Source organism: Gobio gobio (genome assembly GCF_949357685.1).
Source record: "Gobio gobio genome assembly, chromosome: 24".
NCBI classification, from domain to species: domain Eukaryota; kingdom Metazoa; phylum Chordata; class Actinopteri; order Cypriniformes; family Gobionidae; genus Gobio; species Gobio gobio.
In genome coordinates, this window is record NC_137120.1 from 39,691,137 (window position 1) to 39,713,737 (window position 22,601).

The window sequence follows — 22,601 nt, forward strand, 5'->3', positions numbered from 1 at the left end:
TGCTGATAATTTACTCACCCCCATGTCATCCAAGATGTCCATGTCTTTCTTTCTGCAGTCGAAAAGAAATGAAGGTTTTTGATGAAAATATTTCAGGATTTTTCTCCATATAATGGACTTCAATGGGCTCCAAACGGTTCAAGGTCCAAATGACAGTTTCAGTGCAGCTTCAAAGGGCTTTAAACGACACCAGATGATGAATAAGGGTCTTATCTAGACAAACCATCAGTTTCTGAGAGAAACCCAGCAGTATTTATGCTATTATTTTACCTCTTATCAGACGAACGTGATCATCTCTGAGCTCCGCCATAACTTCCGCTAAGTGAGGTCAAAATACAAGCATGGTCATAGATATATCGATCGTAGATGCCTCATTCTACTGATCCATGCAGGCTCTAATGAGGCATCTACGTATACATCTATGACCATGCTTGTATTTTGACCTCACTTAGCGGAAGTTATGGCGGAGCTCAGAGATGATCACGCTCGTCTGATAAGAGGTAAAATAATAGCATAAATACTGCTGGGTTTCTCTCAGAAACTGATGGTTTGGCTAGATAAGACCCTTATTCATCATCTGGTGTCGTTTAAAGCCATTTGAAGCTGCACTGAAACTGTCATTTGGACCTTGAACCGTTTGGAGCCCATTGAAGTCCATTATATGGAGAAAAATCCTGAAATATTTTCATCAAAAACCTTCATTTCTTTTCGACTGCAGAAAGAAACACATGGACATCTTGGATGACATGGGGGTGAGTAAATTATCAGCAAAAGTTTATTTAAAAGTGAACTAACCCTTTAATATGTCAGTGCCATTGTTTTGTCTCAAGATACACACCAATTATGTTTTTTTTTTTTAAGGCACATTTATAAAGGCTATTTAAATGTCCTAATTGAACTAAGGCCTAAACCCTGTCTGTGAGACCAGGCCCTAAATAACAGTACCAGATTACATTTTTTTATATTATTCAAAATCTAGGCTTCTTTTAATAACCTCATTTTTCATAATAACCACATTAGGGGGTTGGGGTTGATTTAGTGTCTTCATGTTTCACAAACAACAATTTTGGTTTAAAATGTCATTATTATTATAATAATTGTGTGTACTCTTGACTAGTCTAGAATAAAGGCCAGGAACTAGTTTTAGATCTTATGTTACATTATTTTATATTACGAATGGCAATAAGAGAACGAAGAACTGCACATATTCAATGTAAATTAACCTAGAATTTATTTGAATTATATATATTACCAAAAAACAATAACCAACGTGTAAATTGACAGACCTGTGTGTGTTTAGTAAACTGCAATAGTGGCTTTGTCACACAAGATGTCGCTAATGCACCGCTACTGAATTTAAATTGATATGTAATTACTTTCATTTTTACTATCTATCTATCTATCTATCTATCTATCTATCTATCTATCTATCTATCTATCTATCTATCTATCTATCTATCTATCTATCTATCTATCTATCTATCTATCTATCTATCTATCTATCTATCTATCTATCTATCTATCTATCTATCTATCTATCTATCTATCTGCCTGTCTGTGTGTGTGTCTGTGTGTGTGTGTGTGTGTGTGTGTGTGTGTGTCTGTCTGTGTGTGTATCTGTTTGTCTGTCAGTCTGTGTGTGTGTCTGTCTGTGTGTGTGTGTCTGTCTGTCTGTGTGTGTGTGTCTGTCTGTCTGCCTGCTTGTGTGTGTGTCTGTCTGTCTGTGTGTGTCTGTCTGTCTGCCTGTGTGTCTGTCTGTCTGTGTGTGTGTGTCTGCCGGTGTGTGTGTGTGTGTGTCTGTCTGTCTGTCTGTATGCGTGTCTGCCTGTGTGTGTGTGTGTGTGTGTGTGTGTGTGTCTGTCTGTCTGTGTGTGTGTGTGTGTGTGTGTGTGTGTGTGTGTGTATGTGTCTGTCTGCCTGTGTGTCTGTCTGTGTCTGCATCTGTCTGTCTGTGTGTCTGCCTGTCTGTGTGTCTGTCTGTCTGTGTGTCTGTCTGTGTCTGCATCTGTCTGTCTGTCTGCCTGTGTGTCTGTCTGTCTGTCTGTGTGTCTGTCTATGTCTGAGGCTGTCTGTCTGTGTCTGCGTCTGTCTGTCTGTGTCTGCGTCTGTCTATCTGTGTGTGTGTGTCTGAGTCTGTCTGTCTGTCTGTGTGTCTGTCTGTCTGCCTGTCTGTGTGTCTGTCTGCCTGTCTGTGTCTGCGTGTCTGTCTGTGTCCGTGTCTGTCTGTGTGTCTGCCTGTGTGTCTGTCTGTCTACCTGTCTGTGTCTGCGTCTGTGTGTCTGTGTCCGCGTCTGTCAGTCTGTGTGTCTGCCTGTGTGTCTGTCTGCCTGTCTGTGTGTCTGTCTGTGTCTGCCTGTCTGTGTCTGCGTCTGTGTGTCTGTCTGTGTCCGCGTCTGTCTGTCTGTGTGTCTGCCTGTCTGTCTGCCTGTCTGTGTCTGCGTCTGTCTGTCTGTGTGTCTGTCTGTGTCTGCTTGTCTGTGACTGCGTCTGTGTGTCTGTCTGTGTCCGCGTCTGTCTGTGTGTCTGCCTGTCTATCTGTCTGCCTGTCTGTGTCTGCATCTGTGTGTCTGTCTCTGTCCGCGTCTGCCTGTCTGCATCTGTCTGCCTGTCTGTCTGCCTGTGTGTCTGCCTGTGTGTCTGTCTGTGTCCGCGTCTGTCTGTCTGTGTGTCTGTCTGTGTCCGCGTCTGTCTGTCTGCCTGTCTGCCTGTGTGTCTGCCTGTGTGTCTGTCTGTGTCCGCGTCTGTCTGTCTGTGTGTCTGTCTGTGTCCGCGTCTGTCTGTCTGCCTGTCTGTCTGTGTGTCTGCGTCTGTCTGTCTGTCTGAGTGTCTATCTGTGTCCGCCTCTGTCTGTCTGCCTGTCTGTGTCCGCGTCTGTCTGTCTGTGTGTCTGCCTGTCTGTCTGCCTGTCTGTGTCCGCATCTGTCTGTCTGTCTGTCTGTGTCCGCGTCTGTCTGTCTGTCTGTGTCCGCGTCTGTCTGTCTGTCTGCGTCTGTCTGTCTACTTGTCTGTGTCCGCGTCTGTCTGTCTGTGTCCATGTCTGTCTGTCTGCCTGTGTGTCTGTCTGTGTCCGCGTCTGTCTGTCTGCCAGTCTGTCTGCCTGTGTGTCTGTCTTTGTCCGCGTCTGTCTGTCTGTGTCCGCGTCTGTCTGTCTGCGTCTGTCTGTCTGTGTGTCTATCTGTCTGTCTGTCGTTCTGTCTGTCAGCCTGTGTGTGTGTGTCTGTCTGTCCATCTTTCTGTGTCTGTCTGCCTGTCTGTTCATCTGTCTGTGTCAGTCTGTGTGTCTGTCTGCCTATCTGTCCATCTGTCTGTGTCTGTCTGTCTGTCGTTCTGTCTGTCAGCCTGTGTGTGTGTGTGTGTGTGTCTGTCTGTCCATCTGTCTGTGTGTCTGTCGTTCTGTCTGTCAGCCTGTGTGTGTTTGTCCATCTGTCTGTGTCTGTCGTTCTGTCTGTCAGCCTGTGTGAGTGTGTGTGTGTGTCTGTCTGTGTCTGTCGTTCTGTCTGTCAGCCTGTGTGTGTGTGTGTGTGTCTGTCTGTCCATCTGTCTGTGTGTCTGTCGTTTTGTCTGTCAGCCTGTGTGTGTGTGTGTGTGTCTGTCTGTCCATCTGTCTGTGTGTCTGTCTGTCTGTCTGTCTGTGTCTGTCGTTCTGTCTGTCAGCCTGTGTGTGTGTGTGTGTGTGTGTGTGTCTATCTAATTTACCAAATGAACTAACCCTCTCCTTCTCTGTGTTCCTCCAGGTGTGTTTGATCAGTGTTTTCTGAATAAGCTGAAGTGTTAAACACAGATGGCGGTTTGGTCACAGGTCAGCAGAGCTCGCACGCGGAGTCTACTTCTATTTAATAGTAATAGTTTTGAATAATTCTGAAGAGCAAGCTTTGTTTGTAGAGTGCACGCGGTGCTGCTTCACACGTGTGTGTTTTTCATTAGCGTGTGTGTGTGTGTGTGTGTGTGTGTGTGCGTGCGCGCGCTCGCGTGAGTGATGCGCTGAGGCTCTCCAGCAGTGCGCATCTCCTCCGCTCGCGGCCAGGTGTCACATTCTTCGGATGCTTCTGACCATTTGAACCCGGGACCGAATCATCATGACGGACCCTTCCTCCGCTGCTGACCCCGCTGCTGGTCCGGTAGACCCCGGTCCAGGTGCTCCTGCTTCTGTTCCGGATCCAGCGGTAGTGGATCCAGCATCGATTCCCGCGAACGGACACCATTCGAACCAAGCAGACACTTTCAACATGGAGCAGCAGATGAAAATAGGAGAGCCAGACGAAAACGGTACGAGTTTGCGTTTAAACAGTTACTTTTCATAGAGTTTACTTGCATTGAAAAATACATATAAAGCGCAGCACGGGGCAAGCCAAGTACACTAAACATCAAAGTCTTGACTACAAAGTTATATTAAATAAAGGATGTTTCACAACGTATTACATTTAATATAGGCTATTCAATGGCTATAATATATTAATTAATATAAAAAATAGAAATATTTGATTACATTTTTATTAAAATGAACAAAACTATTCAGCAAAAATATATCAATGAACATAAAACACAAACATCCAACTATTGTTTTGCATAAAGTGTAATTAATTAATTGTTTTAAATTACAACATGATCACAGATTAGTTCATAATATTGCTGATTATTTTTTAAATAAATTCTTCTGTGAACTTGCAGAGCCAAATTTACAAAGCAGATATTTTCTAACTGCTTTAAAGTCGACATGAAACGGAAGTTGAGATCGTAATTTTTCCATGTTTTGATGTAAAACGCTTCGTGAATGATAATAAATGTGGGCGGGGCTTGATTCTGTCCATTGGGAATTGATTGGACGGTTGTGGTTTGCTATTGGTCGATCTCGTCTGTGAGTGACAGGTTGTTCCGCCCTCGTGCCAGTCAAGTTATTTTGATGAAAGATTACAAAGGGCACATGAATTTATAAAAAAATAATGAAGTGCACAGATAAATTATTCATAATAAATACTGCACACTCTAAAAAATGCTGGGTTGTTTCAAAATGTTGGTCAAATATGGACCCAATCCAACCGTTGGGATAAAAAAATTATTAAAAAATGGCTGGGTTTGTCCATATTTTGCCATAGTTTGCCCAAAATTGAATTAAAACAACCCAGCATTTTTTTAGAGTGCAATATTGCATTAAAAAAAAATCAATTTTGATTTCATGTTGACTTTAAATCAAAATACAAAAACATGCTGCTAAAGAAAACAAGCATTTGTATAACCTTTGAGTCAAAACTTTTGAACCTGTGGCACATCTGTTTCATACACTTTATGCACTTATTTCATGATGAATTAAGTTAAATTCCTCTGAGACGCGTCACAGCTAAAACTCCAGTGTTATTTTAACTCTCTCCAGAGTTTATTTGACTCCACACTCAAGAGTGTTAAAGTAACTCTGAAGCAGAGTTAAAGTTAATGAGATAATGAAGTGATTCATTGAGTGATGGTTGACAATTAGTGATGAACACCTGATGATAACAAGCCGAATCACTGAGGGAAACAGAGTCGCGGGTTCAAGTCACCATTATGGTGACTAGTGTTTAGTCTTTAGTTTGTCGCTTGGCTTTTTAAATATTACTTATGGCTGCTTTAAATGTGTTTATAACACATTTGTTATGGCACAGAAAAAAATTATTCAGGTGTTGATTATTTTTTGATTGTACCATAGTCATCATGTAGTGACCTGATGAGATAATTCTGACCCCAATCTCTGATCCTTTGGATGATGTGTTTATTTTACATTATTGATTGTGACATAACAGCATGAGGTTTTGCACTGATGGTCACCATTGTTGAGAATCATACGCTGATTCTTGATGTCTAAGTGATAGAGTAGTTCAACGTTTTTTTGATCAGAACAACTTTTAAAAATCCCTCTGATTATACTGACAATGTAGGATTTTATGATGTAACCAATAAAGTAAACCTAACTCAGAGATTAAGCTCTAAATGAGATTCAAGTCAAAACATAATCACACCGCCAACCCCATATCACATTTTCTCTTTGCTCCTCTGGCTTTTATAACTCCCTTACAGCAGCCACACATAGTCTAAAGTTAAAAAGTCAAAGTCAAGAGCCTAACTAAAGCAAACACTGATCACAATAATGATGACTCAGTGATTTGGCTTGTTATCATCAGGTGTTCATCACTAATGGTAAATCATCGCTAAATTAATCACTTAATTATCTCATTAACTTTAATTCTGCTTCAGAGTTACTTTAACACTCTTGAGTGTGGAGTCAAATAAACTCTGATGAGAGTTAAAGTAACACTGGAGTTTTTGCTGTGTAGGATGTGTTTAGATGTGAGGAAAGATGACATAATCTAACCTAGCGCTGTCCCTCGGCAGGTCTTCTGGAGAGCAGTATGCGTCTGAAACCCCACGAGGCTCAGAGTTACAGAAAAAAGGCATTATGGGTATCGTGGGTCTCCATTGTGGTGACGCTGATCTTAGCCATCGCTGCGTTCAGTGAGTATCCGGCCCCTCGTGGCATCATGGACCCCTTGATGATACAGACCTGTATGATGTCATATCCTGTTTTGAAAACGAGCTCTTAATTCTTTTGGGACTTTGTGATGTAGTTTTAAAGGATGAGTTTAGAATAGTTTTTGTAGCTGTTAATTTTTTATCTTACATGGCAGAGTGTCGAATAATCATCTATAGAAAACATATATATATTAAAACAAAATTCGGGTCGCCCACATATGTCTGGTGTTTGGTTCAGTGCCAAGAGCTTGATACACAAGATCTGGTTTGACTAGTTTTTTCATGGTTGTTCTAAAGGATTACTTTGGTAATCGTCACTGAAGGAAGTTGCACAAGATAAACACAGACAGACGGGAACATGGACAAGCAAATACATTTATAGCACACTTTATCTTGCTTTTTTGGAGGTAAAAAAGGAGTTCAAAAGAGTTTAATGCACTGTGGAGGCAGTGTTGCCAGATTGGGTTGACGATTTCCAGCCCAAAAGCTAAACTAAAACACGCCCAATCTAAGAAAAAAACATCCACAACTTGAATAATAATGTGATATAATTATATTGCCATGTCAATCAAGGTTGATTAGCACCATTTTATCTCCTTAAAACAAAATAATGATGACAAAATAAAAAAAGAAAAATTCCCAGGAAAACGGTTATACAAATACAGTCATGCATGACTAAAATGTCCACGTGGAAACTGTCAAAATCACGAAATTAACCAATGACTTTAACCCATGGAAAAACACATGTATCATTTTCAAATGTCAACAGTAACAATAAACTCATTTAAGTGCAAAAAGTGCCCAATATCAGTGATTGAAATAAACAACGTAATTAGCAGGCATTACACACACATTACACACACGATGATGGACAGGAGTCATATATTTGATTTAGGGCTGTGCGATATTGAAGAAAAATGTGATATGCGATATCCTGGTTAAATAATGCGATATTCAATATGCGATACGATATTGTTTTAAGTGTGTAAAATCCATTTCTTTCCCCAACTGATATCTTTCACTTAAAGCATAACCGACTGTGTTTACATGAATACTCATCAAGACACAACTGTGTGTGTATTTGACAGTTCGAGTGTGTAACAAGACACGAAAAAAAGAACGGCTTGTGCGCACGTTATTGCGTTAAATAACTATTTTTAACGTCAAGCAAGTCACATAAGTAACAGTTGTGTGCTCAGTCTATTCTCTGCTATAAGTATCGACCTAAAACGTAAACTTTTCACAATGTTGAAGTAGCCCTATTAAAATCATTCAGATATCGCGTGCCATTGCGATATGCATATTGCGATATGTACATTTGCGATATTTCGATATATTGCGCAGCCCTAATTTGATTTCAATTCAAGTCATTCAACTGTGCTCTTAGAGTTTGTTATATTTATAAAGAGTCTTTGAGTCACAGGTGTAATCCATGTTTTGAGAGTTGGTTCACTCTCCCACTCATTACTGTAGATAATTTACTGTATATTTATGCCACTTAGGCATAGCGATCACTTGAATATCCAGCTACAATGAGCGCGTCTCCCTGCTGATTGCTGATTGGCTGAAAGTGCATGCTCGTTGGCGACGTCAACACCAACGCCAGCTGACTCTACGCTGGAGTACATACACACTTGAGTTTATTAACCAATTAAACGTTTGAAAACTGCCAAACTGACCCCAAACCATCCCAAATTTTGTCCACCCGCCCCAAGCCCATTTTTACCCGCACAATCAAATTCAAAACCGCCCAAAAACTCGCCATTTTTATGTTTTCAATCTCAAAAGCATACTGGCATACTATCCCTATTTCTGTAGTATATGGTATACTGTGAATTTTCGGTATGCATAGAATACCTGGATGACCGTCGCCGTTTTTCTGGAATACTGTATCCCAAAATGCAGTGCACTTAATTTGACCTTCCATTTCCAAAAAAGATCTGAGAGACGTTTTAGGTTTTAATCGCCACAAATGCTTTTGATAGAGCTTAATTTGAACCCGGAATATTCCAATAAACCTTTAAGCTGGGATACTCAAGTTTAGTGTTACGCAGACTATTGTTGTTTTCTCAGCACTGCTTCCAGGCCATGTGGTTTAAACTTGGAGCAGCTGGTTTGGATTTGATGTATGATTTTGAAGGGATGGTTCCTTACTCTTACTCCTGTGCTCCATCCCTCGGGAACTAAATGACTCACCTTGCACTTCCAGAGTTGGACGGGGACTCTGGGACTCACGTTGCCAGGCTGTGAAGATTCTGTCACATAGCAACTCCAGAGCAACGACGCCTGAGAGATGTTGCCACTTAAACTCCCCTCTATCAGTAATGGCAACAATTTAGCGGAAATGATTGCAGCTGGTGAGGGCAAATGATTGAGATTTATTCTACATTTATTCATGATCCTTGCTAAGTGCTTTGACTTGAGCCATTTAGCAACCACCTAGCAACACCCTAGAAACCAGCCAGAACAGCATAACAACCACATTGCGTTAACAGTCAATCATAAAACATTAGTAATAATATAGCAACACCCTAGAAACCAGCCAGAACAGCATAACAACCACACTGTGTTAACAGTCACTCAGAAAACATTAGCATAGCAACACCCTAGAAACCAGCCTGAACAGCATAACAACCACATTGCGTTAACAGACACTCAGAAAACATTAGTAATAGCAACGACCTAGAAACCAGCCAGAACAGCATAGCAACCACATTGCGCTAACAGTCAATCAGAAAACATTAGTAATAGCAACGACCTAGAAACCAGCTAGAACAGCATAACTACCACATTGCGTTAACAGTCACTCAGAAAACATTAGCAATAGCAACGACCTAGAAACCAGCTAGAACAGCATAACTACCACATTGCGTTAACAGTCACTCAGAAAACATTAGCAATGGCATAGCAACGCCCTAGAAACCAGCCAGAACAGCATAACAACCACATTGCGTTAACAATCACTCACAAAACATTAGCAATAGCAACGACCTAGAAACCAGCCAGAACAGCATAACTACCACATTGCGTTAACAGTCACTCAGAAAACATTAGCAATGGCATAGCAACGCCCTAGAAACCAGCCAGAACAGCACAACAACCACATTGCGTTAACAATCACTCACAAAACATTAGCAATAGCAACGACCTAGAAACCAGCTAGAACAGCATAACTACCACATTGCGTTAACAGTCACTCAGAAAACATTAGCAATAGCATAGCAACGCCCTAGAAACCAGCCAGAACAGCACAACAACCACATTGCGTTAACAATCACTCACAAAACATTAGCAATAGCAACGACCTAGAAACCAGCTAGAACAGCATAACTACCACATTGCGTTAACAGTCACTCAGAAAACATTAGCAATGGCATAGCAACGCCCTAGAAACCAGCCAGAACAGCACAACAACCACATTGCGTTAACAATCACTCACAAAACATTAGCAATAGCAACGACCTAGAAACCAGCTAGAACAGCATAACTACCACATTGCGTTAACAGTCACTCAGAAAACATTAGCAATAGCATAGCAACGCCCTAGAAACCAGCCAGAACAGCATAACAACCACATTGCGTTAACAATCACTCACAAAACATTAGCAATAGCAACGACCTAGAAACCAGCTAGAACAGCATAACTACCACATTGCGTTAACAGTCACTCAGAAAACATTAGCAATGGCATAGCAACGCCCTAGAAACCAGCCAGAACAGCACAACAACCACATTGCGTTAACAATCACTCACAAAACATTAGCAATAGCAACGACCTAGAAACCAGCTAGAACAGCATAACTACCACATTGTGTTAACAGTCACTCAGAAAACATTAGCAATGGCATAGCAACGCCCTAGAAACCAGCCAGAACAGCACAACAACCACATTGCGTTAACAATCACTCACAAAACATTAGCAATAGCAACGACCTAGAAACCAGCTAGAACAGCATAACTACCACATTGCGTTAACAGTAACTCAGAAAACATTAGCAATAGCATAGCAACGCCCTAGAAACCAGCCAGAACCGCATAACAACCACATTGTGTTAACAATCACTCACAAAACATTAGCAATAGCAACGCCCTAGAAACCAGCCAGAACCGCATAACAACCACATTGCGTTAACAATCACTCACAAAACATTAGCAATAGCATAGCAACGCCCTAGAAACCAGCCAGAACAGCATAACAACCACATAGCATTAACAGTCACTCAGAAAACATTAGCAATGGCATAGCAACACCCTAGAAACCAGCCAGAACCGCATAACAACCACATTGCGTTAACAATCACTCACAAAACATTAGCAATAGCATAGCAACGCCCTAGAAACCAGCCAGAACAGCATAACTACCACATAGCATTAACAGTCACTCAGAAAACATTAGCAATGGCATAGCAACACCCTAGAAACCAGCCAGAACCGCATAGCAACCACATTGCGTTAACAATCACTCACAAAACATTAGCAATAGCATAGCAACGCCCTAGAAACCAGCCAGAACAGCATAACAACCACATTGCGTTAACAATCACTCACAAAACATTAGCAATAGCATAGCAACGCCCTAGAAACCAGCCAGAACAGCATAACAACCACATTGCATTAACAGTCACTCAGAAAACACTAGCAATGGCATAGCAACACCCTAACTCAGGGTTACACAAATCTGGCCCTGGAGGGCCACTGTCCTGCAGAGTTTAGATCGTTTATCATCCACCTGTAATCTTTAGTAACTCTGAAGACTTTGATTAGCTTGTTCAAGTGTGTTGGATTAGGGCTGGAACTAAGCTCTAAAGGGCAGAGGCCTACGAATTTGAGAAACCCTGCCCTAACTTCATAGCAGCTAGCTATGGCAAGTGCAAATTTGTTTACCAATTTTATTTTGTGATGAGCCGTTGACATGTCCTACATAGTGACAAAGTAAATAAAGAAATATACATAAATATTGATTTGAGTTTAAATTATTTTATTTTGTGAGAGGATAAAGAGTGCAGAGTAAGAGGCACAGTTATCATTAGCATTTAGCATAATTCTATAAAAATACTCAAATCCTCTCCAGCACTCACTTCCTGTTCTTGGTTATTTTACCCTGCACATTTAAACACACACAAACTTGAAAACAGTGCAAATATTTATGTGTGAACATGTTGGGAAACAAAATATTTGATCAGCGTTTAACTGTAGCCAAGTCAAGTCAAGGAATGGTTTGACAAGGCATTAATTAGCCTTGATCTGAGTTAAATAGCCTAATTGTTGCTTTTAGTTTGATATACATGAAGGAAATTAATGTGTTAGCATGTGAAAAAGTCACCAGCACAATGCTACAGTTGCTGCTAGCATCAGGGCCGGCCTGTGGCATAGGCGGAATAGGCAAATGCTAGTGGCGCCACTCATCCATAGGGGCGCTAAAATGTATTACTGATACTATTTTATTCATATTAATTTGAAATATTACCAAATAAAGCGCAAAAAAAAACGTAACTAAGTCCCCGCATCTTTCCGGTCCGCCTCATCAATCTCCCCCCGCCGATCTACTTGAAGTGCGTCAGAAATACAACGCGCGATCAGTTTATCGTTAGGGGAATTTGTTGTGTCGCGTCGCCTCTCGCCGCATCCAACGCAGACAAGGTTGCTTTCATTTTTTAGGGTGCTTGGCCGTTCGCGCCAGGTGTTGACACGGTGTAAGTTGCCTGATTATTTATGACGGATGGCCGAATTGAAGTGTCTAAAAAAAAGACAGAAGCCCTCTGATGCAGGGAAGATAAGGGATACACTGCTCTTCTTACGTAGTATTTGTGTCTTGTTTCTAGTCTAAATATCTAAAATTCCTAAATCAAGGTTGAAGGTGCATTTACTAGATAAGTTAAATGACAGAAGATAGTTTTCTTGTTTTCTTGAAAATAAAATCAAAATGAAGTGAGTTTTTGCTTAAAACAAGCAAAATGATCTGCCAATGGAGTGGAAAAATAATCTTGTTTCTGATTGAAATCTTGTTTCTGTCCCAAACAGAAATAAGATTATTTTTCTCACCCCATTGGCAGATAATTTTGCTTGTTTTAAGCAAAAATTCAAGACATTTTTCTTGTTTACTTGAAAATAAAATCAGATGAAGTATGTCATTTTACTCATCTAGTAAATGCACCTTGATTTAAGAATTTTTAGATATTTGGACTGGAAACAAGAAAAAGATTCTAAATAAGAAGAGCATTTTTTGCTGTGTAAAGACAGAAGTAAAGGGATGTAGGCAAATTAGTTGAACAGTTAATGAACAGTTTATTTAATTGCATAGTAAAATACTAATGTTTGCTAATTAATTCCAGTTATTTTTACCTTAAACTTTATGCAAGCAGCTGTTCTGGGTTCTCCAGAGGTCACAGCCAGTGTGATTTTGTAAAAAATAAATAATATAAAAATATTAAACGCATGTAATATCACTTTTTTAATAGCCTAATGTTTTTACTTTGCAGTTGTGCAGTTTTAAGGGGGTGTATAGCAATTTTAAAATGTATTTGCCGAAATTAGTAATGATATTTATATACAGGTTTATTTAAAATGGCAACATTTTATGTAAAATTCACATTAAATATCAATTTCTCAGTTGAATTCCTGGTGAAAGCATGAATGCTCATAGTTTAGTGGAAGATTGCTGCCATCTACTGGAAAACAAACACTTTTGCTAGTTCTCAATGAATAGTTTGTGCATGAATGTTAGATGCAATTACTCTTGCTATTTGTGTTTAAGCTGTAAAGTGGCATAGGTGTAATATTTGTACAGTTTTACTATCATCAGCCTTTAACAAATAAAAAACAATAATAATATCATGAACATAATGATGGGGTAGAATGGACTGGACATCATATAAAACAACAACAACAACAACAATAAAAATAAAACATCAATGCATTACAAAAATAAAACAGTACGAGTGTTTCCACAACTTAGACTGATAATAGTGCTAAACCTTGATACAAGGGGCACCAAGTAAAATCTTGCCTAGGGCAGCAAATTGGTCAGGGCGGGCCCTGGCTAGCATTGCTATGTGGTTCCTGAGGTGTTTGGGGTGGTATGCCGTTGCTAGGGTGTTCTAGGTAGTTGCTAAGCTGTTTATATGTGGTTTCCATGTCCACCCCCAAGTCTCTGTGATATTGTACTAGATATGACTCTTTAATGTAAGTCTGCGTGATTTGTTTTGCCCATTTTTTCGCATAAGGGCGCTTAAACACCACTTTTTATAAGTGCACCAGAGACCTTAAAGTTACTAAATATGCACTAAAAGCCACGAAAATCCGATATCGACTTCCACACACAGTCTTCAAGAGCACCAGCGTTATGTTTGGGTAGCGTGCATTTGGGTCAGTATGGGTTTTGAGGAGATCAAATCTGGTGGATTATGGTTTTAACCGAATTATCCTCGAATCAGTTCAGATAAAGTGTCTGATCATTTTACTGACAGGCGATCTGAGTCTCGCTATTTTGTGAGGTAACGCTATCTGAGGTGTAAGCGGGACCGCGCGTTTTTCATTAACAGGGCGCGTTTTAGAGAAAGGGAAGGCGTTAGGATGAAGGTAGAAACGAGGAGAAGAAGGAAAAGTGGTCTAATATATGCCAGACTGTGAGATCTGAATTCCCAGATGTCTCGCAGCTTCCAGTGCAGCCAATTAACACGCTCTCAGCGACAGAGTGTCTTCTCCCTCACACACACACACACACACACACACACACACACGCGCGCGCACAAAAGCGCTCGCATACCTCCAAACCTAATAAACATGTCCAGAAATGCATCTGCTGCGGGGAATAAGCGCTATTTACAGCAACGAAATTTGTTTAAATGTCTGTTCTTGGAGGATTAACTGACTTCAAACTGAAGGAAACTAAGTTAGTGTGTGTATGTGTGTGTGTGGTACATTTCTTGCGGCACAGAATGTAAATATCACTGGTGAGGGGAGGTCACAGATAGAGGAGGGTTAGTTCACTCTCATATTAATGCATTCAGCACTACCAGCCTGTAAAAGCCAGCATGCCAACTCCCATAGAGCCCTGAGTCTAAAAATAAAAGATGGAAGACAGATAGAGAGAGAGAGGAGAGGGGTGGAGGGTGCTTTGCCCTCTCTGCACCTCCTCTGGTTTTTTAAAACATCAACACAGTGAGTCAAGTAAACAGGTTTGTGGAAACAACTAGATGAAAAGCTAACAAAAAGTGGCAGTCTCATGGATGGCAGTTCAGTCTGAGGAATATCTAATATCTATCATATTAGTGCTGTCAGTGTCAATTGATTAAAAATGTAGGGTTTGCTGTGAATAATTGCTAATACTTATGTTTTTAATATATTTAATAATGTAATAATTTAAAAATTAATGTAGAAATGTTTTATTTATTTTATATTTGTTTTAATGGCATCTTTATGAATGAAGGCCATCACTGATACTGTCCCCCCCATTTTAAACATTAATGACAGCCATTTAACATTACAGTGTAAATGAAAGCTATTTTTACATTTATTAGGCTTTTAAAAAGAGCGATTGTTAATGAGATGAACGCAAAACACGCCTCGCGCGCAGCGGGACTTTTATTATGACACCGGCGCCGGCGCCACTTCCGCTCCTCCGCTCATGAGTGTGAGGTAACGCAGCTCTGTTGATCATATTAGACACATCTGAGTTGAAGATGTTATGACTGTATGCGTTCTTTAGGGCGGCTGCTATGACCATAGATATACATAATAAAGGCTAGATGTCTCGTCCGCGCTGCTGGCCAATGGAGGTCGACGTCCGCACCTGGCGGCCATCTTGTCACAATCAGCTCGCTCACTCGTAACATTGTACTTTTTAAATAACCATTACTTGCTCAATTTTCTACCGATTTTCAAACGGGTTGGTTTGTTATAAACGTCAGAGATGTAGTTATGACACTGCATACTTATGAATAATTATTCATAATTTGTTCAAGCATCCAGAATTATAGCCACGTTAATAACGTTTGTAAGAAATTTGTAAATCCGTCAAGATTTCAGCGAGATAAGAGTATTTGTGTTCAGATCACTCGCCTTACATCAGGAGCCACAGAGCCCTGTGACAAGATGGCCGACAAGACTCCGCCATAAGACATCTGTGCCCGGTTGCATAAAGCACCTTAAGTTTTTCCCTCAAGTATGAGACTTAAGGGGCGATTTCTCCTTACCTAAGAGAATAAAATAAGGGTGTTGCATATAATCTCTTAAACGGTTCTCTTAGGTAAGGGGAAACATTTAAGTGTTTCACGACAGCGATCCTGGATTCACGTTATAAAAGTCTAGTTGCCATAGATACGCAAAACACTAACACTAATCCTACATTCACACCAAACGTGAATAGAGCGTCAAATTCGCGTCTAGTTTGCGTTTAGTTTGCGTCTAGTTTGATGCTTGAACTTTGAATGCATTCGCGAGCATGCGTTTGAAGCGAAATTGACGCGCGGCCTTTTGCGCTTTTCATAGTGGTTGTGTGCTGCCGCGAAATTGAAAAATACTACTGTTATTGTGTCACGAAATGTAGTTTTAAGAGTTGTTCAGTCGAGAATGTAGTTGTTTAAAGCTCAAATCTGTGGTTTATTTGTAAAGAGAGCGCCTATTTAAAAATGTTGCGAGATCCCGGCGATCGCCTCGAGCTCATGTAACCCGCCTGGAACAGCCTCACCTCGGCTAGTCCTCCTGACTTTTGCCACTGGTAAACGAGACATGTTTAAATTCAAAATCTATAGCTTCGGTTCTATTATATGAAACATAAGTTAAAAGACATTAATGACTTGTTATTAGTCGTCAAACGACTTCTTTACACTGCAAAAAATGCTTTTCTTGCTTAGTATTTTTGTCTTGTTTTCAGTCTAAATATCTAAAAAATCTTACATTAAGAAGCATTTACTAGACAAGCAAAAGTTTTTGTCTTGTTTTGGGGGAAAATAACTCAAAATTAAGGGAGTTTTTGCTTAAAATAAGCACAAAAATCTGCCAATGGGGTAAGCAAAATAATCTTAATTCAAACAGAAAACAAGATTATTTTGCTTACCCCATTGGCAGATTATTTTGCTTTTTTTAAGCAAAAACTCTTAATTTGGAGTTATTTTTCCCCAAAACAAGACAAAAACTTTTGCTTGTCTAGTAAATGTTTCTTAATGTAAGATTTTTTAGATATTTGGACTGAAAACAAGACAAAAATACTAAGCAAGAAAAGCATTTTTTGCAGTGTAATTATGTGAGTTTTTCTTCATCTCATTCAGAAATGTACGTATGACTGCAAGTGTTCAGTGTCAGTGGTTGCGATGTGTGATGGTCAAATCGGTGTATTCTTGCAACAATTTTTCATCGCCAAGATGGTCCAAAGGGTTCTCCCTATCCCTAAAAATACTTCTTGGCACATAACGATCTTCAGCTGGTTCCATAAATTCAGCCATGTCGTCTTATTTTTGTCCGCGTTACTCTTAAGGTTACGATTCCCAAACCTTAAAGGGTTAGTTCACCCAAAAATGAAAATTCTGTCATTAATTACTTACCCTCATGTCGTTGGACACCTGTCAGACCTCCGTTCATCTTCGGAACAGAAATGAAGATATTTTAGTGTAAATCTGATGGCTCTGAAAGGCCTCAATTGACACAATGGCACGGTTCACTCTCAAGACACTTAAAAGGCACTAAAGACGTCGTTACAAAGTCCATCTCACTACAGTGGTTCTAAAATAACTTTATGAATCGGCGACAATAGTTTTTGTGCGCAAAAAAACCCTAAATAACGACTTACATAGTGATGACGATTTCAAAACAAGGCATCATGAAGCTTCGAAGCGTTATGAATCAGCGAGTCGATTCAGCGATTTGAATCGCCAAATTTCAGCAGTTTGTCGGTTTGACATGCGATCCGAATCATCATTCGACTCATTGATTCATAACGCTTCGAAGCTTCATGAGGCCGTGTTTTGAAATCGTCATCACTATATAAGTCGTTATTTAGGTTTTTTTTGCGCACAAAAACTATTGTCGCAGATTCATAAAGTTATTGTAGAGTCACTGTAGTGAGATGGACTTTGTAACGACGTCTTTAGTGCCTTTTAAGGGTCTTGAGAGTGAACCGTGCATTGAGCCAATGGAGGCCTTTCAGAGCATCAGATTTACACTAAAATATCTTCATTTGTGTTCTGAAGATGAACGGAGGTCTGACGGGTGTCCAACGACATGAGGGTAAGTAATTAATGACAGAATTTTCATTTTTGGGTGAACTAATCCTTTAAGTTATACTTAGGGAAATTACCGTTATGGGGTTTTATGCAACACTTATGCTTTTTAAGGGATTACTTAAGTGAAAAAACAGCATTTAAGGGGAATTCTAAGTGTTTGTGACGTTTCACTTAAAGAAACCCTTAAGTAACACTTAAGGGTTTTTTTCTGCAACACCCTTAGGTTTAAGGGAAACATAAGGGCGAACTTAAGGGAAAATTACACTTAAGGTACTTTATGCAACTGGCCCCTAGCCTTTATTATGTATATCTATGGCTATGACACTTGTTCACTCTGCAGTGAGAGTAAAGCGTTTCTGCAGAATAAAACCGAATATGATGTCATTGACACGTCCCGTTTCCTTGGCTAAAATAGCATTTTCTCACGATTTCCAAATAGTTGGAAACATTTGGGATATTGTAAGTACTCAACTGAACAAAATATATAACACTGGCCTGGTGGTGTTTAGATAATTTACTGAAAAAATGTTACATAGTGCAGCTTTAACATGGAAGGATCACGACAGGAAGTGGAAATGGCTCAGATGAGGACTATTACAGGAATTATCATTCCACTAAAGCTAGTTCAAATGAAGATGATTTCACCTTTAAATTTGGTGTAAAGTAAATAAATATATTTCGCCATTAAATGTGAGTTTGACAAACTTTAAATGTGAAGTGTTTATTTTTAAATAAAATAAATAAACATTCGTGTTGCGTGTTTCACAGTACTCAAACACAAAAAATCTTTGATTTCATGTCTACTTTCATATTTCACAAATGATTCACGAGAACGTATAAAATCCATTTCATTCCAGTTTGTTAGACGTCTCACACTGTCAATGAACACGATGCTGCTATGCGGCAAGACCCATGTTGTGACAGTCATTCTCAGTTGTATCATGTATAAAACTCTTTGAAGATCTTGTCCTTGACTGCTTAAGGACGCTAGCCTTATGTGCTTCCTGTTAGGTGTTTCTTCTGTGAAAATAGGGCAGAATCTTTTGATGGTGAGTTGCAGAATGTTGAAATTCAACACAACAGCTGCTCTGAAAAACCTGTCTTCCGCTCGGTCTGTCTTTTTGACACACACACACACACACACACACAGACACACACACATACACACACACACACACACACACACACACACACACACACACACACACACACACACACACACACACACACACACACACACACACACACACACACACACACACACACACACACACACACACACACACACACACACACACACACACACACACACACTCTCACAAAAGCATCCTCGCACACACAAACCAAAACAGGGAATGTGATCTAGTTTCTGTGTCAGAGTTGGTGAATAAATTTGCATGTTGTTATCACTTACAGGACGTTTTCAAGAAACAATTCTGCAGTCACATGAAGACTTTTGACTGCTCAGTGTCGTTGTTATGATACGACAAAAATAGGCAAACGCTTACGGGTCTATGATTGAATGATTATTGCAGTGATTATGTTTCTAGCATGTTATATGTTTGGCACCAGTTTTAGCATAGCTTAGCATAGATCATTGAATCGGATTAGACCGTTAGCATCTCGCTCAAAAAATGACCAAAGACTTTTGATATTTTTCCTATTTAAAACTTGACTCTTCTGTAGTTCCATCGTGTACTAAGACCGACGGAAAATGAGAAGTTGTGATTTTCTAGGCCGATATGGCAGGAACTATACTCTCATTCCTGCGTAATAATCAAGAGCTGTGAGCCGCCCCATGAGTGCAGCGGCGCAATGATATTACACAGCGGCTGAAAATAGGCTAACTTCTGTCAACATAACCAACGTGACAACCTTGCTATGATAATGCTGCGTTCACACCGAACGAGAATAGAGCATCTGGAGCGAGTGATTTCCTTGTTAAGTCAATGGAAAGGCACGTTCACGCATGTCTGGGGGTCCTGCGGCTCGTTTGGCGCGATAGACGCGTTTGGCGCGATAGACGCGTTTGGTGGGGCAAGATGGACGTGATTCCGCCTAATTCGCGCGTCCAGTTTGCACGAATGACGTGAATTGACCATCTTGCGCGAGTTATTTTATTTGGTGCTTTTTGTGCATTCACACGTTGGAAGCGAATTCGCGTCTGACAGCAGAGTTGAAAAATCTGAACTTTGCCGTCTATTCGCGCCACGTTAACCAATCAGGAGCCTGCTCGCTGCTGTCATAAAAATACTACTGTTATTGTGTCACAAATGTAGTTTTAAGACTTTTTCAGGTGAGAATGTAGTTGTTTAAAGCTCAAATCTGTGGATTATTTATAAAGAGAGCGCCTATTTGAACATTTAATCTTGTGACGCGCGTCTGGAAGCGTCTGTTTACGCGAAAGACGCAAATTTGACGCGTCTTGCGCGATACGCGCGAGTGGTACTTTTTGTGCATTCACGCGTTGGAAGCGAATTTGCGTCTGACGCCCGAGTTGAAAAATCTGAACTTTGGCGTCAATTCGCGCCGTGTTAACCAATCAGGAGCCTGCTCGCTGCTGTCATGTGGTGAAGTGACGTGATGAGAAACCCTGCATAATTTAAAAATACTACTATTGTGTCACAAAATTTAGCTTTAAGACTTTTTCAGGTGAGAATGTAGTTGTTTAAAGCTCAAATCTGTGGTTTATTTATAAAGAGAGCGCCTATTTAAAAAAATAATCTTGTGTTTTTGGAGTTGTGAGCTCCAGTGGATCAGCGGCGCTCATTAACCCCGGCGAGAGCAGCCTTTCCTCGGCTAGTCTGACGTCTGATGCCAGTGGTGTAAAGTAATGAATTACAAATACTCTCGTTACTCGTTGAGTAGTTTTTCTCAGAAAGTTTACTTTATTAAGTAGTTTAAAAACGGTGTACTTTTATTTTTACTGGAGTACATTTTAAGTGCTGTATCGGTACTTTTACTGCGCTATTTTCCCTAAACCTGTCATCGCTACATTATGTTTATTTTTTTCCTGTCAACGTGATTGGCTAAGATGAATAATCAGTCCTTTGACTGCATGTGTCACGCATGTGATTCCCGTCAAATCAACCATGATAATAGCGACCAGTCTAGAGTGAGAGGCTCGCACGCTTTATGAAAGGGGGTTGTTGCTGGTTACTGTATGATGACTGAAATCGTTAAAAATTGCCTAATGCTGCGTTCACACCAAACGTGAATAGAGCGTCTGGAGCGAGTGATTTCCATGTTAAGTCAATGGAAAGGCGTTTTGAATCGTTTCTGGAGGTCCTGCGGCACGATAGACGCGATTCCGCCTCATTCGCGCGTCCAGTTTACACGAAAGACGTGAATTTGACGCAAATTGAGCTTTTTGTGCATTCACGCATTTGAAGTGAATTCGCGTCTGATGCCCGATATGAAAAATCTGATCTCTGGCGTCTATTTGCGTCGCATTAACCAATCAGGAGCCTGCTCGCTGCTGTCACGTGGTGAAGTGACGATGCGAAACCCTGCATAATTTAAAAATCCTGTTATTGTGTCACAAAATGTAGTTTTAAGACTTTTTCAGGTGAGAATGTAGTTGTTTAAAGCTCAAATCTGTGGTTTATTTATAAAGAGAGCGCCTATTTGAACATTTAATCTTGTGTTTTTGGAGTTGTGAGATCCTGGCGCTCAGCGCTCATTAATCCCGGCGAGAGCAGCCTTTCCTCGGCCAGTCCTTCTGTCGTCTGCCGCTGGCTCTGATGTCCTGTAGTGGTTAAACATGAGATATCATTCGTCTTGTGTAGATCTAACGGCCGATCTTTGCTCTCATGAATCTATAATTTGTTGCCTGCCAAATCGTTTTGACTGAGGGCAAAGAGAAGTTTCATAACTTTATTTTTTAAGGATATTTAAATATACATGCAGTGAAGATAATGTAGGCGTTGCCTGGACCACATTTGTGTGGCTATTAATGTTTAATATATATTTTTTATGAAAATGAAAAGAGGCAGAGTGGTGTTTTATGACATATTTCTCCTGGAGCGCCATGAACGCTCGTCTATTTCGCTTCAAACGCTTGATTTATACGCGTGTCCAATTCGCTGTAGACGCGCGAATGGATTCAAAATGTTCACGCGTCCAACGTAGACGGTATAAAAGTGTTACCGCCAGACCCGGAGATCGGCTGAGTGGATTCGAAAATGGTAAAACTCAACTGTTTAACTCTAGAGGAGTCGGAAAATGAGCCTATTTTCAAAAATAATGGCGTGTTCCTTTTAAGTCTGCATCTGTGACAGACTGAAGCTGATTTCGCCTCGGTAATCTTGCATACACACAATAATTCTCTGTGATCTTACGATATCCTACAGTTTTCAAGCTTCATAGGTGTCTTGATCGGCTCGGGCCGCAGTATCAGCACTCCTTGTAGAAGCTGCTGACTTCACATGAATATCAGCATAAATATGACTTCCTAATGAGCAGGGAATGGTTTCGCCTTTCCACAGATCACACAACGCTCCATGAATCCTTTCCCGTTACCCAAGATGCACTGCATGTGGTACAACTAAACTCCTGCAGTCATAAGATTAAGATGTAGACGTTGTTCGTGAGACAATGTGTGTGGTTCTTGTGGGAGTCTGAAGGACAATGAATGACGGCAGAGATTATAGATGTTTTATTGACACTGTTAGTGTGTTTCTTGCGTTTGGGCTCTTGAGGACTTGCAATCATCTGGCGCGAGTCGTCTAAAACAGAGTGGATTTCACTAAAAGGAACAGAATTTATATTTAGAAACTGCTAAATCTTTAATCTCATGCCGCTGCAGCGCCGTTATTCATTTTTAACGGTGTTCCTGAGGAACAGAGAGTGTGTGTGTTTGTTTTTGAGTAATGACTTTTG

The 22,601-nt window shown here is 40.4% G+C and overlaps 1 protein-coding gene across 1 annotated transcript in view; it reads left to right on the forward strand.

Moving 5' to 3' along the window:
* The first annotated feature begins 3,975 nt into the window (after window positions 1-3,975).
* The window catches only part of tmem163b (transmembrane protein 163b), a 70,909-nt gene continuing 52,283 nt past the window's right edge, over window positions 3,976-22,601 (forward strand). The window contains exons 1-2 of the mRNA XM_079808220.1: window positions 3,976-4,266; window positions 6,364-6,483. Coding sequence (XP_079664346.1) covers window positions 4,077-4,266; window positions 6,364-6,483 — 310 coding nt within the window. The 5' untranslated portion in view covers window positions 3,976-4,076. The remainder of the gene's footprint in view (window positions 4,267-6,363; window positions 6,484-22,601) is intronic.